Raw genomic sequence first — 14,064 nt, forward strand, 5'->3', positions numbered from 1 at the left:
ACCGATGCATCAAAGCGTCACTAAATTGCGATTCATTGGCAACGCTTTAAATAGGCGTCGCAAAATTACCGACGCTAAAAAGAATCGGTAAAGCGTCATTAGTTTCCGACGCTTTTGAAAGCGTCGGCAAATATTTTTTTCATTGTAGCATAGTTGATGCTTTACCGATGCTTTCGAAAGCGTCGGGAATGTTTTTACCGATGCGTAAAAGCGTCGCTAATGGCCAAAAAAAGCATCGCTAATGCCCAATTTTCTTGTAGTGACATCAATCATCTTTTTTTTTTTTCTTTTGATAGAATACATGTTACTTCTGTTATTGAAGCCATTCCTCTATCTGTAATAACTATTTCCCTTAATTCATTGGGAAGGTTAAATATCTAAGTCAATTATATATAAAGGATTCATGAAGCTAATTATCTACTATGAAAATTCATGAGGCTTTAAACTTTAAAAGATTCTATTTGTCAAATTATATGCCTAAAATTCCATTATGTTTGGGTGCCTCTAATAGTTTAATTAGATAAAAACTCTAAAATTATATGGGTGAATGCAATTCAGATAAGTAGAATTATCAAGACCAAGTTCTCATGGAAGATAGTAACTTTACATGGTACACTCATATACATATAGAGAAGTGAGCTAATGATAGCTGAGTATCTCTCACACACATCAGAGATCTTAAAACATTAACAAGCCAAAAAACTATCAAGACCAAGCTCTGACAGAAGATAGCAATGAGACAGTAACATGACATGGCACAATCACATACATAGAGATAACTATGCTAATAATGGAACGGGTGTTTCAGACATTCAAGGGTCTAAGAAGTATAGGAAGCCCATACTGGGGCTGAAGGGTAAGTATGTCCGCTGGTGCATGTATATAGTTTGGGGAGAGAGATAATGAGAACCTCTGGAGGATCATGGCAATCACGGTTTTCGCTTCCAACATTGCAAAGTTTTGACCAATGCAGGCTCTCGGTCCTATCGAGAATGCAAGTAGTGCATTGGGGTGCTTGGCAGCTTTTGATATCCCATTCTTGAATCTAAGAGGATTGAACTCATCAGCATCAGCTCCCCAAACCTTTTTATTCCTATGGATAATTGCAATTGGTATTGAAAGTCTGGTGTCCTTTGGAATCACTAGGTTTCCTAAGGTCATATCTTTGGCAGCCATTCTTTGCATCACGACTACTGGGCCATAGAGCCTCAAGGCTTCTAAGAGAACCATGGTGACCTGCAAAAAGAGTTGATTATGAAAATAACTTAAAGACAAATTATGCAGGAGGATGTACGTTGTGTCTGATAAATATATACCAATTTTAACTTGCTGAGCATGTCTGCATTGGGAATTTCTGTACCACATTCTCTGAGCACCTCCTCTCTGAGCCTCTCCTGCAATTCTTGGTTGGTACACAACAAGAACACAGTCCAAGTAAGCAAATGTGAGGTGGTCTCCTGTCCAGCAAAGAAGAATGTCTTGCACTCATCTATGATCTCATTCATGCTCAATATTTGACCCTTTCGCTCTTGACCAGGGTCTGATCTGCAAGACTCCATCATCAACCCAAGCAGATCATTTCCATAGCTGGAGTCCTTCGAATCTAATCGGCCCTGTATGATGTGCATCAGTGTGTTCCTCACTCTTCTTTCTAGCTTCCACCTATGCAGATTCCTCCTAGAAGGAAGATATCTGCTAACAAAGGATATGATTGTAGTTAGATTTGCTAAGCCATGTTTTATGAATCATAGTATAGTCATGAAAGGATAAAAAGAAAAATGAGTTACTTGTCTCCAGGGATGTTGACATTGAGAAGACTTTCTGCTGCAAGGGTCTGGAGCTCTTTTTGTGCCTGAAAGACTTCCTTGCCCTCAGCATAACTGCTTCCAAAAGCTGTGTGGGATATTACATCTGCTGTTAACTCCTGAAATTGGCTGCTGACCACCATCTCTCTTTGGCCCTCAGCTTGAGTTGCCTGATCTTGCCACCGTTCTAGCATGGATTGAGCACATGCTGCCATCTTCTTTGTCATCATCTATCAAACTAAAAGAAGTTAGGGTACATATTAAAATGTGCGCTGGCACATAAATCATGCCAGACACCGTTAAATTATGTAGTCTCTGAGTACTATTAAAGTTCATATAAATTAATAGACATATAAGCTTGGACAGTGACTGAACTCATGGCGATGGTTCAAGAAATTTGGCCGTCTACTTCAGTTCTTTCACAAATTGGAAAAACATGAAGCAATTTTCTGTGCTGGGGTCACAGTTTTAGAAATACGAACAGAGAAATCAGATACGAAGATCAATACTAATTAATGAAATAGGGTCCAACATTTGGCCTCTTTTTACTTAAATCATATTTTAATAAGTGGTATCAAAGCCAACTTAACTCAACCAGTTGGGACTCACTTAATGAATCCTTTTCCTACATTCCACTATGTTTAGGGCAAGCAATTAGTCTTGTAAAATAGCAGCATTAACATCATAGTAGCAATGCCGAAGAAGTTGAGAAAAGGATAATTGAGTTAACTCTATGTTTTTTTTTTCTTTTTTTGGGTAAAAAAAAACATAAAAATTCTAATAAGCAATGCTACCGATATCACTATTGATTTCTTAAACCATATCTATATCTATATCTGTGCATGTACATAGGTATGTACGTATGGATGGATGGATGGATGTATTTGTGTGCACACGTAGGGGGGCCTATATAAACTTGCATCCTTTTGTAAGTATTATCATTGTAACCTATTCTATTAAAACAGATTATGGTGCCAAAGGTTATAGTAGCATTGTTGTAAAATATTAAGGGTTCATAGGCAACTAACCTTGAGCTTATCCATTGTAAAAGCAGGACTGACAACATGCCGGTGCCTAACCCACTCTGCCCCTTCAGTAAGAGGCAAACCCTTACCCAATAAAGCCAGTACGCTAGGAGGAAATGGTGTCTCTTTTGGGAAGAAACCAAATTTGTTCGACAGCACTTGTTTAGCCAACTCTGGATCAGTGATACATATCGTTGGATGGGGTCCAAACCAGTATAAAAATGTTTCTCCTGTGGCATGCAACAACATAATTAAGAAATTTAACAATATTTTAACATTTGACCTTTTTTAGTTGAATTATTTTATTTTTATAATAATTAAAGACCAGCTTGACTTATTATAGTGCACCTCATTTCCATGTTCTTGGATGCATGAACAATATTTATGGACTTTTTTTGAGTGCTCAAATGTGTGAATGTATGACATATCTTTCTACCATTTGTAACCCTATCATCAACATATGAAGTTCTCTAGTCTGTGTATTCTAGGTTTATTCTTTGAGGACGTAGTAACAATATTCTCCAACTTATTGAGGAATTATCAAATCAGGCTCGACCATCTATGCCCCATTAAAGAAATGATGCTGAATTATTCTCTTCTAGTGGGAGCGGACAAGAATTATCAAGCATATGCGAATTTAATTGTTTAGTTGCGAATTGTTAATGATTTATTCAATAAAATTTTATGGATTATAGTTAATCGTGCTATTTGTCACTGTTAGAGATGATGCTTTCATTATTGCCTCTGCCACGCTTCTTTCTACTACTATACTAATTATTTTATATATTTTTTTACTTTGTAAATTTTATTAAATGTATTTCTTAATTTTAGCAAATGTAACTTTTTTTAGGAGACAAATTCTGAAATTTTGCACCTTGCCAAATTAGTTCGTCTGTGCTGATCTTGTTACTATATTTCAGAAAAGATAAAGAAGATAAGATGAGGACTGAGGAGACATATTGGGTGCGTGTGTAGATCTTGTGACTGTGTCTATGTGTCTTTGTGTGGGTCGGTGTGCGCGTGCATGCGTGCATGTGCTCTTGTGCGTGTGTGTGTGTATTTTATCAAAGCTATTTCTGAATATTGGCAAATTCTACTTTTTTTAAGAGGCAAATTCTGTTTAAATTTATTAAAGCTTTTTCTGAATTTTGCCAAATTCCACTTTTTTAAGAGGCAAATTCTGAAATCTTGCAACTTGCCAAATTAGTTCCTCTGTGCTGATCTTGTGACTGTGTTGGAGAAAAGATGAAGAAGATAAGTTGAGGAGACACTGAATGATTATATATATATATATAGAAATTCAACTTTTTAAACAGAAAAAATCTTAAATTCTTCATCTTGCGAAATTAAGTTCCTGTGTGCTGATCTTGTGACTGCGTTCCAGAAAAAATGAAAAAGATATGATGACGGGACATTGAATGATTATATATATATATATATAACAAGCCTTTAGAAGGAAAAAATAATAATAAGAAGACAGTTATCAAAACATCAAGTAGCGTACCATCTTCCTCTAGAATATGAAGAAAGGTTAGTGAGTTTAAACAAACCATATTGTGACATCCACTTAAGATAGTGGGGCAGGACCCTAGGAGTGATATCATGTGAGTTGATGTCCAAGATCAGCTTTCTTCCAGCCTTCTTCATGCTTCGAATCTCCTCAAGTGATCCAGACCAGAACTTGCCACAAGGACCCCCTACCCCTTGCTTCCTGAACCTCTTTGGTATGGCATATGTTCTCCATATAAGATATACCAATCCCCTCCAAAGGCTTGATATCAGTACCACCGCCAAGGCGCCTAACACCAATCCAAGATTGCTCATCTCCCTACAAAAAGAAGCTCCAAGTTAGAACCTAGTACCTCCCAAATCTTCAAAACTTAGTTGCATGCAGCCAAAGCATGCAAAGGAGCAGCAACTCGGGGCTCTGGAAAACAGTTTGAGCAAAGAAAACTTTGACAGCCGACCTTTGATACCTTCCTGAAGGATATAGTAGCATTAGAGGAAGATTGCTATCTTATTTATTTAAGTTTTGGACATTTTGTTTGCTTGACACATGTTGCTGGGACACTGGTGACTGTGGTTTCTTGTTTGCTCTCTGTAAATGAGATCATGGATGATGCAAGGAAAGGCTTGTTTTGTGCATTATTGGCTTTGTCCGTCCAATCCTTACGTACAATGGCACGCCTGCTTGTATTGCTTCATTTTTCCTCCCTTTTACCTCCGTGTGCGTGTTGGTTTGTGGTCGGACTGGTCCACAGCTAAGCTGGTAGACCAACCAATGGGGGAAAGCTTGCTGGGCCACAATAACTTGAGAGAGAGAGAGAGAGAGAGAGAGAGAGAGAGAGAGAGAGAGTAGTATTGGACTCTCTTTAAAAAATGATTGCATCTAGAAAACTTATCATAATCAAGATAGCTTCATAGGAAAAATCCCAAGCACGCGATCCACTGGATAGTGATAAATTATTGATAGAAAAATGTTATGTTACTTTCCCTTCATATCCATCAAATTATTCAAATTTGATTCACAAGAGGATTCCAGTTCACTCTCTCTGACAACGTCTGCTCACCTCCCTGGTGGGTGGGCTGTCAAATTCATTACTACTTAAATGTGCTAAACCTTCTAGTTGGTCTTTGCCACCAGAACTGAATCAGCCAATAGGCTTAATACCATACGGAAAACCAGAAAGTATCGTGAAAAAAGCATCTAAATCTTTAGTTTCAGCAAGATTTTGAAGAAAATTGGAAGAAGGGCTATGAATTCTAAGATTCGCAGATTCGAGAAAGCTACACGTGGTTGCACGAAATTGGCTGGAATAATTACCATTATAATATTAAGTTTCGGTAACTAGTCATGGGCTGGAGTAATTACCATTGTAATATTATGATTCAGTAATTTGTCATAGGCTGAAATAATTATCATTGTAATATTAAGTTTTAGTAACTAGTCAATATTGACATCTTGCAATGTTATCATTAACTGCGGGGGGCGGGGGGGACAAAACAAGACATTAAGCATAGTCCCACCTCTCGGCAGAAGCATGCTTTCCTTATCAATTGGCTTGTTTCTTCTATTAGTTCTCATAAACCATTTCTTTGCTTTTTAAACAGCCAATGATATGTATGTTTGGAATATGGATAAACATTAATAAATCTCAAAAGCTGTAACCAACATCATTTTGAGCCTATGACAGTCAGTTTCTTTTCATATGCTTTGTGCAAAAACATGTGACCTACAAAAAGCTATATGTTTATGAAAGATAAAGTAGTTTCACCATAAATAATCTGGTGCATGATCACAAGTGTCTAACAATCTTTAAAACTAAATCTTCACAAGAGATATTTTGTTGTAGAAGAATCTTTTAAATATGCTTGTGAAGGAAGGAAACAAGTGGAAACCTAAATTAGTATGACCTTTGCCACTAAAATCTTCTTAGGAGTCTGTCTCACCCTACTATCTTTCTACTGCTCAATTTGGTGTTAAATTAGCCTGGAACTCAGCAATGCAGTCAAATTTGTAATAAAACAAGCCGGACTTAAGCCACTAATCTTGAACAACAAAAGCACTATGATAATAAATTTTATGATTGGTTCGAAAATGAAAGGAACATACTGTATTTCATAATTCAACAAGGTCTAGAAACAACTAGTGATGGAAGCAGACAATTTGAGAAGTGTTATGGACCATCAATAGGGAAGCCCTATCCGGAATAGAGAACCCTCAAGAACCTCATTGAGGAATGAAACATAGAGATCAATGATTTTAGTTCTTATTGGAGAGGAGGAGAGGATAGTGGGAAGATAAAGGTTCGAACTATGATATAGGTATTGACTCTATCCGTAAAAACTCCTTTCTAAGAAATATTGACATGTTTTACTTCAAAACTTAAATAAAAAGAACTTTCGGATATAATATATTTCTATTTCACATATAGCTCAACAGATTTCAATTATAGAAAATGAAAATACATATTTATACATAAGTTCTCCATAGTGCGTCCTGGAAAGCAACCAAACATGGTATCAAGAGCCTATAATACAAAATATGAAATTTTGTAGAAATATAAACAATCTTTTTATGTTGTTTAATCAAGATACATATGTGAAAGTAGCCACGAAAACAACCAAACATGGTATCAAGAGCCTATAATACAAAATACGGAATTGTCTATGCACAAAACAAGAGGGTCCATACCATATCACTCGAACAGCATGAAAATGAAATAGGTTGATTCTAAGTGTTCATAATCTATGAAACAAACTTCATACCTACTCCAATGCAATTGGTATTGCTAGTCTGGTGTCCTTTGGAATCACTAGGTTTTCTAAGGTCATATCTTTGGCAGCCATTCTTTGCATCAAGACTACTGGGCCATAGAGCCTCAAGGCTTCTAAGAGAACTATGGTAACCTGCAAAAAGAGATGATTATGTAAATAACTTAAAGACAAATTATGCAGGAGGATGTACGTTGTGTCTGATATATATATACCAATTTTAACTTGCTGAGCATGTCTTCATTGGAAATTCCTGTACCACATTCTCTGAGCACCTTCTCTCTGAGCCTCTCCTGCCATTCTTGGTTGGTACACAACAAGAACACAGTCCAAGTAAGCAAATGGGAGGTGGTCTCCTGTCCAGCAAAGAAGAATGCCTTGCACTCATCTATGATCTCATTCATGCTCAATGTTTGACCTATTCGCTCTTGACCAGGGTCTGATCTGCAAGACTCCATCATCAACCCAAGCAGATCACTTCCATAGCTGGAGTCCTTCGAATCTAATCGACCCTGTATGATGTGCATCAGTGTGTTCCTCACTCTTCTTTCTAGCTTCCACCTGTGCAGATTCCTCCTAGAAGGAAGATATCTGCTAACAAAGGATATGATTGTAGTTAGATTTGCTAAGCCATGTTTTATGAATCATAGTATGGTCATGAAAGGATAAAAGGAAAAATGAGTTACTGGTATCCAGGGACGTTGACATTGAGAAGACTTTCTGCTGCAAGTGTGTGAAGCTCTTTTTGTGCCTGAAAGACTTCCTTGCCCTCAACATAACTGCTTCCAAAAGCTGTGTGGGAGATTACATCTGATGTTAACTCTTGAAGTTGGCTGCTGACCTCTATCTCGCTTTGGCCCTCAGCTTGAGTTGCCTGATCTTGCCACCGTTCTAGCATGGATTGAGCACATGCTGCCATCTTCTTTGTCACCGTCTATCAAACTAAAAGCAGTTAGGTTACATATTAAAATGTGTGCGGGAACATAAATCATGCCAGCCACCCTTAGATTATGTGGTCTTTGAGTACTTTTATTATAGTTCAAATAAATTAATAGACATATAAGTTTGGATAGTGACTGAACTCATCATGATTGTTCCAGAAATGTGGTCGTTTACTTCAGTTCTTTCACAAATTGGAAAAACATGAAGCAATTTTCTGTGCTGGAGTCACAGTGTTACAAATACCAACATAGAAATCAAATACGAAGATCAATATTCATTAATGAAATAGTGTCCAACATTTGGCCTCTTTTTGCTTACATCATATTTTAATTTGCGGTATCAAAGCCAATATAACTTAACTCATCTAAACCTTAGTCCCAAACTAGTTAGGATTGGCAAAATGAATTCTTTTCCTACATTCCACTATCACTACAAGAAAAGTGAGATTTCCCGACGCATTTTTTCCGACGCTATGGAGAAGCGTCGTAAAAGTTTAGTTCAGCGCCTGACTTTGCCGACGCTTATAAAAAGCATTGGTACATTTTGCGAATCGACGATGCTTTAGAGCGTCGGCAAAAGTGACCTAAGACGACGCTTATAAGCGTCGTCAAAGGCCAAATCCCTTCAAAACCGCTCGCTTCCCTCCCGATGCCCTAGCTGATCCTGCGCCGACATAATCCCTTAAAAATCTCTCCTCTCCCTCATCCGAAGAGCAGATCCGCGGAAGACGATGGAGGGCGCCTCGGAGGAGCTCGAGCGTTGAAGCCGCTACCTCAGCTTCCGATGAGAGAGGAGCGGAAGATAATGGAGGGCGCCTCGGAGGAGCTCGAGCGCCAAAGCCGCTACCTCAGCTCCCTCATCCAGCGCACCAAGCTCAAGCCCGACGGCGAGCTGGAGAAGAGTCGCCAGCAGCCGGCGAAGCCCGACAAGGAGAAGCATCGCCCCACCGTCAGCGGCGGGAGAAGAAGGAGGAGGAAAGGGATGGGGTTGTCGATGGCGGCGAGGATGATGCGCAGGAGCAGTGGCAGAATGTGCGGGTGAGGGCTCGCGCTAGCCCTCAAGAAGGCACGCTATCTCCCCCTCCTCTATTTCTCAGATTCGTTTTTTCCGCAGGAATTTGCTAGCCAGCTTTTACCTCCACTTCCCAAACCCTAATCCTCCGTGGGGACGGAGAGTGTTACATAAGGTTTTTTTTTGTGGGGACTCTGATTCTTTGTTTTTCGGTTACTAATTATGTTCGGATTAGCAGCTGAGGATGGAATTGGTTACTAATCAAGTGGCTCGGAGGTAGCTGGAGAAGGAGATCGTGAGAGAGGAGAGGGAGTTGGGTCCTCTCCAGAGAAAGAAGGGGAGCCAGAGAGCTGAGAGAGAGAGGCTCTTCATTTCTGAGAGAGACTCTCCTCTCTCGGCCGGAGCCGCAGGACATCTCCCATCGGGGCTGGGGCGCGACTCACGAGGGCGAACCGGCGAAGAACGCTTCTCGCGCCGGCAGGTGGAAGTAGCTATTCTTGGCCTCTTGGGCGAAGCCCCCGCCGGCTCCTCTTCCCGTAGGCCCCCGCCGGCGACTTCTTCTCCTAGTCCATTGGAGTATGTTCTGATTCTTTATGGAAAAATAATTTTTTTTTTAAAATTTAAGGCTAACGGCGACGCTTATAAGCATTGGCTTTGGTACTTTTAGCGACGCTTAAAAGCGTCGCTAAAAAGCGTCGTCAAAAATCAACATTTTACGACGCGTTTCAAAAGCGCCGGGACAAATTTTTCCCACTCAGGTATAGGCAACGCTTCGGCGACGCTTTGCATAGCGTGGGGTGGGTCTTTACCGACGCTTATAAGCGTCGGCAAAAGATGTAAAAAACGTCGGAAAAGATCAATTTTTTTGTAGTGTATGTTTAGGGCAAGCAATCAGTCTCGTAAAATTGCAGCATTAATATTGTAGTAGCAATGCTGTGGAAGTCAAGAAAAGAATAATTGAGTTAACTCTACGCTGGTTTTCTATTTTTGGGTATAGAAAACAGGATGGGGGTGTGGTCTATATAAACCTGCATCCTTTTGTAAGTGTTATCATTGTAACCTGTTCTATTAAAATAGGTTATGTGCCAAGGGTTGTTGCAGCATTATTGTAAAATTGAAAGGTTCATAGGCAGCTGACCTTAAGCTTATCCATTCTAAAAGCAGGACTAACAACCGGTGCCTAGCCCATTCCGCCCCTTGAGTGAGGGACAAATCCTTACCCACTAAAGCCAATATGCTAAGAATTGGTGTCACCTTTGGGAAGAAACCAAATTTGTTCGACAATACTTGTTTAGCCAACTCTGGATCAGTGATACATATCGTTGGATGGGGTCCAAACCAATATAGAAATGTTTCTCTTGTGGCAAGCAGCAACATAACTACGAAATTTAATAATATTTTAACTTCTGATTTTTTGTAGTTGAATTATGTCATGTTTTACGGTAACTAAAGACTAGCTTGACTTATTACAAAGCAGCTCATTTTCATGTTCTTGGACACATGAACAATATTTACGGATTTCTTTTGAGTACTCAAATGTGTGAATGTATGACATATCTTTCTACCATTTGTCACCCTATCATCAACATATGAAGTTCTCTGGTCTATGTATTCTGTATTCATCCTTTGAGGATGTGGTAATAATGTTCTCAAACTTATTGAGAAATTATCAAAGAGAAATGATGCTGAATTATTCTCTTCTAGCAGAAGCAGACAAGAATTATCAAGCATCTGTTAATTTAACTGTTTAATTGTGAATTGTTAATGATTTATTCGATAAAATTTTATGGATTATAGTTAATCATGCAATTTGTCATTGTTATACAGATGATGCTTTTATTATTATCTATAGTTGTTGCCTCTGCTAGGCTTCTTTCTACTGCTATAGAAAGTATTTTATATACTTTACTTTTACTTAGTAAATTTTCTTAAATCTATTTCTGAATTTTGAAAAATTTAACTTTTTTTTAAGGGACAAAACCTGAAATTTTGCACCTTGCCAAATTAGTTCGTGTGTGTTGAACTTGGTCACTATATTCCAGAAAAGATGAAGAAGATAAGATGAGGACTGAGGAGACATTGTGTGCGTGTGTGTAGATCTTGTGACCGTGTGCCTGGGTGTCTGTGTGGATGGGTGTGCGCGCACGCATGTTTATGTGTATATGTGTGCGTGTGCATGTGTTCATGTGCGAATGCATGTGTGTAATTTTATTAAAGCTATTTTTGAATTTTGACAAATTCCACTTTTTTTAAGAAGCAAATTCTGAAATCTTGCAACTTGCCAAATTAGTTTCTGTGTGCTGATCTTGTGACTGTGTGTTCCAGAAAAGATGAATGATTACATATATATATATATATATATATATATATATATATATATATATATATATATATATATAGAGAGAGAGAGAGAGAGAGAGAGAGAGAGAGAGAGAGAGAGATTCAACTTTTTTAACAGGAAAATTCTTAAATTTTTCACCTTGCCAAATTAAGTTCCTGTGTGTGCTAATCTTGTGACTGTGTTCCAAAAAAAATAATATATATAATGATTATATATATATATATATATATATATATATATATATATATATATATATATATATATATATATATAAAACAAGCCTTTAGAAGGAAAAAAAAAAATAAGACGGCATTTATCAAAGCAACGAGTGGCATACCACCTTCCTCTACAATATGAAGAAAGTTAGTGAGTTTAAACAAACCATACTGTGACGTCCACTTGAGATAGTGAGGCGGGATCTTAGGAGTCGGAGTGCAAATGGGTTGGATCGAGTTGGATCCTGAGTGACCTCGATGCGATCCGATTTTTTGATCGGGTCTTAATTTTTGATCCAGATCCGACCCGGTTGAAGATCAGGTTGGGTTCGAGTCGGATCGGGTTCAGATCCGAATCGGATCCATTTTTTGTTTTTTTGAAAAAGAATTTGGGCAAATCTAATTTGGTCATATCATAATTATGAGGTGCTGGGTGACCCATGACTTGAAAGACTTGCAATTGACCTCTACTCGGAAGGGATGACCCATGACTTACTAACTTAGTCGGTCTACAAGCCAAATTTCATATCACACTATTTTTTATCTATATGACTGATTGGACGGAACTCCAGCTCCCCTCTCACGAGGACAAAAAAAATCCCAGACCTTCTTCCAAAATCCAATTCCATTGCAGAAAACTGGCACCTGACCCGTATTCAGTTTGAGTGTTCCCTCACTTTCTCCCTTCAAAAGTTAAAGGAAACAAAAACCAAAAAACAGAAGGGAAAAAAAAAAAACCAGCTACCGAGACACCTGAGGTATCAACGGTGTAATAGATCGAAAGAGAATCCTGACGGGCCGAGGTTCCTTTAGATTCCGTGAACCTATGCTTGTTGCTGTCCTTCCACATTTGAACCCTACTCTCCTTAGGCTTTTCTTTTGCTTTTCCCCCTCTCTCTCTCTTAGGGTCCATTCAGATTGGATCGGGTCCGTTCAATAAATCCAAATTTGATCTAGAAAATAATTCGAGTTCAATTTTAGGATCCGACCCGGATCCGCAGATCCAAAAATTCAGATCGGATCGAATCTACATAGGTCGGATCGGATTACGGGTTGACCTGATCCATTTGCAGCCTTACCTACGAGTGATATCATGTGAGTTGATGTCCAAGATCAGCTTTCTAACCCGACCCGGCCCATTTCCTGCGTTACGTACGAGTGACGTCATGTGAGTTGACATCCAAGATCAGCTTTCTTCCAGCCATCTTCATGCTTCGAATCTCCTCAAGTGATCCAGACCAGAACTTGCCACTAGTACCCCTACCCCTTGCTTCCTGAACCTCTTTGTTATGGCATATGTTCTCCATGTAAGATATACCATTCCCCTCCAAAGGCTAGAGATCAGTACCACCACTAAGGCGCCCAGCACCAATCCAAGATTGCTCATCTCTCTACAAGAAGAAGCTCAAAGTTAGAACCCAGCCCAAATCTTCAAAACTTAGTTGCTTGCAGCCATAGCATGCAAAGGAGCAGCAATTCGGGGATCTGGAAATCAGTTTGAGCAAAGAAAACTTCGACAGCCGACCTTTGATACCTTCCTGAAGGATATAGTAACATTAGAGGAAGATTGCTATCATCCTACTAGATATCAGAATATGTCATGTTGTGGAGGCATATCTAAGTAAAACAAAATAGTGATTCTATTGATTCAAATGATACACAATTTTAGTCCATTTAACATCCATGATATTTAAGTTTGAATGCTGAAGATGGCAACAGCAATGAGCGCAGTCAATCAAAATATTTTTCAGGCATGTGTCCAAATTGAAAGCAATGGTGATCACTCTTTCACTAGTCGATGATAATTAGCTTTTAAGTGCACGCTATGACCGAAGATTTGAATCATGCAAAGGATCAACTCAGCCATGTTGTTTCCTCACCAGCCAAAGCTTGAAGGGAAGAAACGATCTCAAATGGCAATCAGAGTGCGGAGGGCTTGCTTAAGACCTTTACATGAAGGCTCGGAAATGAACTTGCTCCGACCCATGTGCCCACGCCCAAGTCTGGTCCGAGCCCAGGCCTTCTCTTACATAACAAACCTATTAAAAAAATCATGTTCCAGAGGAGACGGGAGGGCGACGAAGAAAAAGAGAAATAGCAGGCTGTAACACGAAGGTCAGGTCAACAAAGTCGTTCCCTCTTGTGTGATTTTTTATTTTTATTTTTATCTTTTTCGTGTTACCTAGCATTAATATTTTCTCTCATGGATATTGTCGCCTTCTCGTATTAAATCTTAGCTTTTCTCTTTCGAATGTGAGCTCTTGATTTTTTATAATGATAATAATTGTGCATGCCTTCCACTTGTTTGTCAGAATGTCTTAGAGTTTTGAGATGCATGAATATTTGCTTTAAAAATAGGGGGAAAAAGAAAAGAGGAAAAGTGGATATGTTGATGTTTGTTACTAAAGATATGTATGTCTTTCATATGTTTGTCAAAATGCTTCAAACAT

General features: G+C 38.9%; 2 protein-coding genes and 2 long non-coding RNA genes across 8 annotated transcripts in view; 2 read left to right on the forward strand and 2 right to left on the reverse strand.

The window, feature by feature from the left end:
- Window positions 1-559: 559 nt before the first annotated feature.
- On the reverse strand, window positions 560-4,940 carry LOC103718353 (cytochrome P450 709B2-like). Of its 3 annotated transcripts, none has more exons than XM_008807137.6 (6): window positions 4,798-4,940; window positions 4,381-4,658; window positions 2,834-3,060; window positions 1,788-2,035; window positions 1,317-1,692; window positions 560-1,236 (listed from the first exon to the last, which is right to left on the reverse strand). In XM_008807137.6, the coding sequence occupies exons 1-6, from the start codon at window positions 4,827-4,829 to the stop codon at window positions 805-807; spliced, it is 1,593 nt and encodes a 530-aa protein (XP_008805359.4). In that variant the 5' UTR covers window positions 4,830-4,940; the 3' UTR covers window positions 560-804. The 3 variants fall into 3 exon arrangements, with proteins under 3 accessions (XP_008805359.4, XP_088571610.2, XP_038986854.2); XM_088715484.2 differs by having other exon boundaries at window positions 1,317-1,695; XM_039130926.3 differs by having other exon boundaries at window positions 4,807-4,937.
- A 2,159-nt stretch (window positions 4,941-7,099) lies between these two features.
- LOC103718359 (cytochrome P450 709B2-like) lies at window positions 7,100-11,385 on the reverse strand. Its single transcript, XM_088713809.2, has 4 exons — window positions 10,133-11,385; window positions 7,792-8,039; window positions 7,321-7,696; window positions 7,100-7,240 (listed from the first exon to the last, which is right to left on the reverse strand). Exons 1-4 carry the CDS (start codon window positions 10,433-10,435, stop codon window positions 7,100-7,102), a joined length of 1,068 nt encoding a protein of 355 aa, XP_088569935.2. The 5' UTR covers window positions 10,436-11,385.
- LOC148714570 (uncharacterized) lies at window positions 8,646-9,395 on the forward strand. The gene is made up of 2 exons (XR_015975153.2): window positions 8,646-9,112; window positions 9,297-9,395. It is a non-coding gene; the product is annotated as an uncharacterized LOC148714570 (long non-coding RNA).
- Window positions 11,386-12,644: 1,259 nt separating the features above from the next.
- Window positions 12,645-14,064, forward strand: part of LOC120112177 (uncharacterized) — a 45,298-nt gene continuing 43,878 nt past the window's right edge. For all 3 annotated transcript variants that reach the window (XR_015975152.2, XR_005513688.3, XR_015975151.2), the window contains exon 1: window positions 12,645-13,729. This is a non-coding gene — a long non-coding RNA (uncharacterized LOC120112177). The remainder of the gene's footprint in view (window positions 13,730-14,064) is intronic.

This window comes from Phoenix dactylifera, chromosome 2 (assembly GCF_051530095.1).
Source record: "Phoenix dactylifera cultivar Ajwa chromosome 2, Ajwa_hap1_PhDact_Kaust_v1.1, whole genome shotgun sequence".
In the NCBI taxonomy this organism is placed as follows: Eukaryota; Viridiplantae; Streptophyta; class Magnoliopsida; order Arecales; family Arecaceae; genus Phoenix; species Phoenix dactylifera.

Bases quoted from the DNA above. Each gene is read 5' to 3' on its own strand.
- LOC103718359 (XM_088713809.2), bottom strand. From the start codon at position 10,435: ATGTTGCTGCTTGCCACAAGAGAAACATTTCTATATTGGTTTGGACCC. The intron at 8,040-10,132 runs TTTTAATAGAAC...TTAGTTTGATAG, and splicing joins AACCCTTGGCACATAACCTA to ACGGTGACAAAGAAGATGGC. The intron at 7,697-7,791 runs GTAACTCATTTT...CTTTGTTAGCAG, and splicing joins GTCAACGTCCCTGGATACCA to ATATCTTCCTTCTAGGAGGA.
- LOC103718353 (XM_088715484.2), bottom strand. From the start codon at position 4,829: ATGCTACTATATCCTTCAGGAAGGTATCAAAG. The intron at 4,659-4,797 runs GTCGGCTGTCAA...TTCTTTTTGTAG, and splicing joins CCTTCAGGAAGGTATCAAAG to GGAGATGAGCAATCTTGGAT. The intron at 2,036-2,833 runs GTTAGTTGCCTA...TTAGTTTGATAG, and splicing joins TTACAATGGATAAGCTCAAG to ATGATGACAAAGAAGATGGC.